The sequence below is a fragment of the Apaloderma vittatum genome, unplaced genomic scaffold (genome assembly GCF_000703405.1).
Source record: "Apaloderma vittatum isolate BGI_N311 unplaced genomic scaffold, ASM70340v1 scaffold31408, whole genome shotgun sequence".
Taxonomy (NCBI): domain Eukaryota; kingdom Metazoa; phylum Chordata; class Aves; order Trogoniformes; family Trogonidae; genus Apaloderma; species Apaloderma vittatum.
The window spans coordinates 1,355-2,763 of NW_009731769.1; the positions used below are offsets into that span (position 1 = coordinate 1,355).

Genomic DNA, 1,409 nt, shown 5'->3' on the forward strand with positions numbered 1-1,409 from the left:
TCCCGCAGCGTCTGGGGCAGAGAGGAGACACGGTCAGTTGTTCCAGTGGCGGGATGGCAAGCGGGTCCCTCTGCCATCGCAAGAGCCCACCCGTGGTCCCCTCACCTGGGGCTAAAAAACTGATCCCCACCCCAGCTAAGGAAGCAAGCCGAGAGCTCCTGAAAACTCGTTACTGAGATGGAGGCGTTAAAGGACTGGAAGAGGGAATCCATAATGCCTTGGAAAACGTTGAACTTCATCTCATCAGAGACCTGATCCTTCCCCTCGTTCGGGTTGTCCTGATGTGCTTTCACAATCTGCTCGTAGTTCCTGAAACACACCAAGCGCCCCGCGCTCAGCAGCAGAGTGAGGCCTCCTGCGCCCGGCTCCGGCCTGGCCGTGGTGCAGAGCTCCCTGCCCGGCACCGCTCGAGAAGCGCCGCAGGGAGGGGGAGGACCAAGAGGTTGCAGAAGATCCTGCAAGTAAATAACCCCTGGGAAGCTGCAGCTGCCCTGACACTGGGAGCAGATTTGTTTTCTGACTCGGATCCACCTTCATACCAAGTTCCCCCAGCTGACCCACTAACGAGGCACCGAGTGAATCCACGGAGCCTAGAAAGAACAGGGCAGAAAACAGCAGGGCGAAGGGGGCAGCACCCCCACAACCCTTACACTTTCATGATCTTCAAGGCCATCACATCTTTCCTGAGAGTGGAAACTTCTTCCTCTTGCTTCTTCTTTTCCTTATGCAGGAACTGGATGTAGTCAATGGCTGAGCAAGAAAATGCAGAGTGAGGATCTGAGAGTGCACACAAGTCCCCAGGGTCTCCACAGGAGGTGCCCGAGCCTGGGCAGCATCAGCTCCCAGCTGCCCTGATTCTGCTCAGGGAGGCAGCCAGCACCTGGGCTCCCCCCAGCATCATCCCAGAACATCCCAGAGCGCTGAACCTCCATGCTGCGTGGCTCTAGGGGGTCAGCAGCACCCCCTTCCCTCTCCCCACCCTCAAGACTCACTTTTCTGGAGGACGATTGCCTTGCTCAGCTTCTGGGAGCCTATGGAGAAATCCTGCTGCTCACAGGTGGGCACGATGGCCTGCAGGTCGTCGTAGCCTTTCTGTGCGGAAGCAGAGCCACAGCGCCTGTCTGAGTCCAGCAGCGCGAGGCCAGTTGCTTCAGAAGATGTCAGATCTCAGCTCTCGCCACGCAGCCACCCAGAGCTGAGGCAGCTCCCAGCACACTCATGTCTGGGCAGGGTGGATGCAGCAGCCAAACGCAGGAGAAGGTGGCGAGAACAGAGAGGTGCTGGGTGGGGCTGGAGGTGCTGGGTGGAGGTGCCAGGTGCCGTGGGGACCCCCAGGTCGCGTGCTCTGCCAGCCCACATGGCCCCTTGTGTTACCTTGATGGCGTCCCGCCTCTTCTGCTCTGCCTGGG

At 59.3% G+C, this 1,409-nt stretch overlaps 1 protein-coding gene across 1 annotated transcript; it reads right to left on the reverse strand.

Moving 5' to 3' along the window:
• Window positions 1-105: 105 nt before the first annotated feature.
• MLX (MLX, MAX dimerization protein) lies at window positions 106-1,404 on the reverse strand (the record flags this gene model as incomplete). Its single annotated transcript, XM_009875310.1, has 4 exons — window positions 106-309; window positions 651-750; window positions 993-1,092; window positions 1,375-1,404. Coding segments are annotated over 4 exons (434 nt in total), but the record flags the coding sequence as incomplete, so codon positions are not given.
• Window positions 1,405-1,409: the final 5 nt, after the last annotated feature.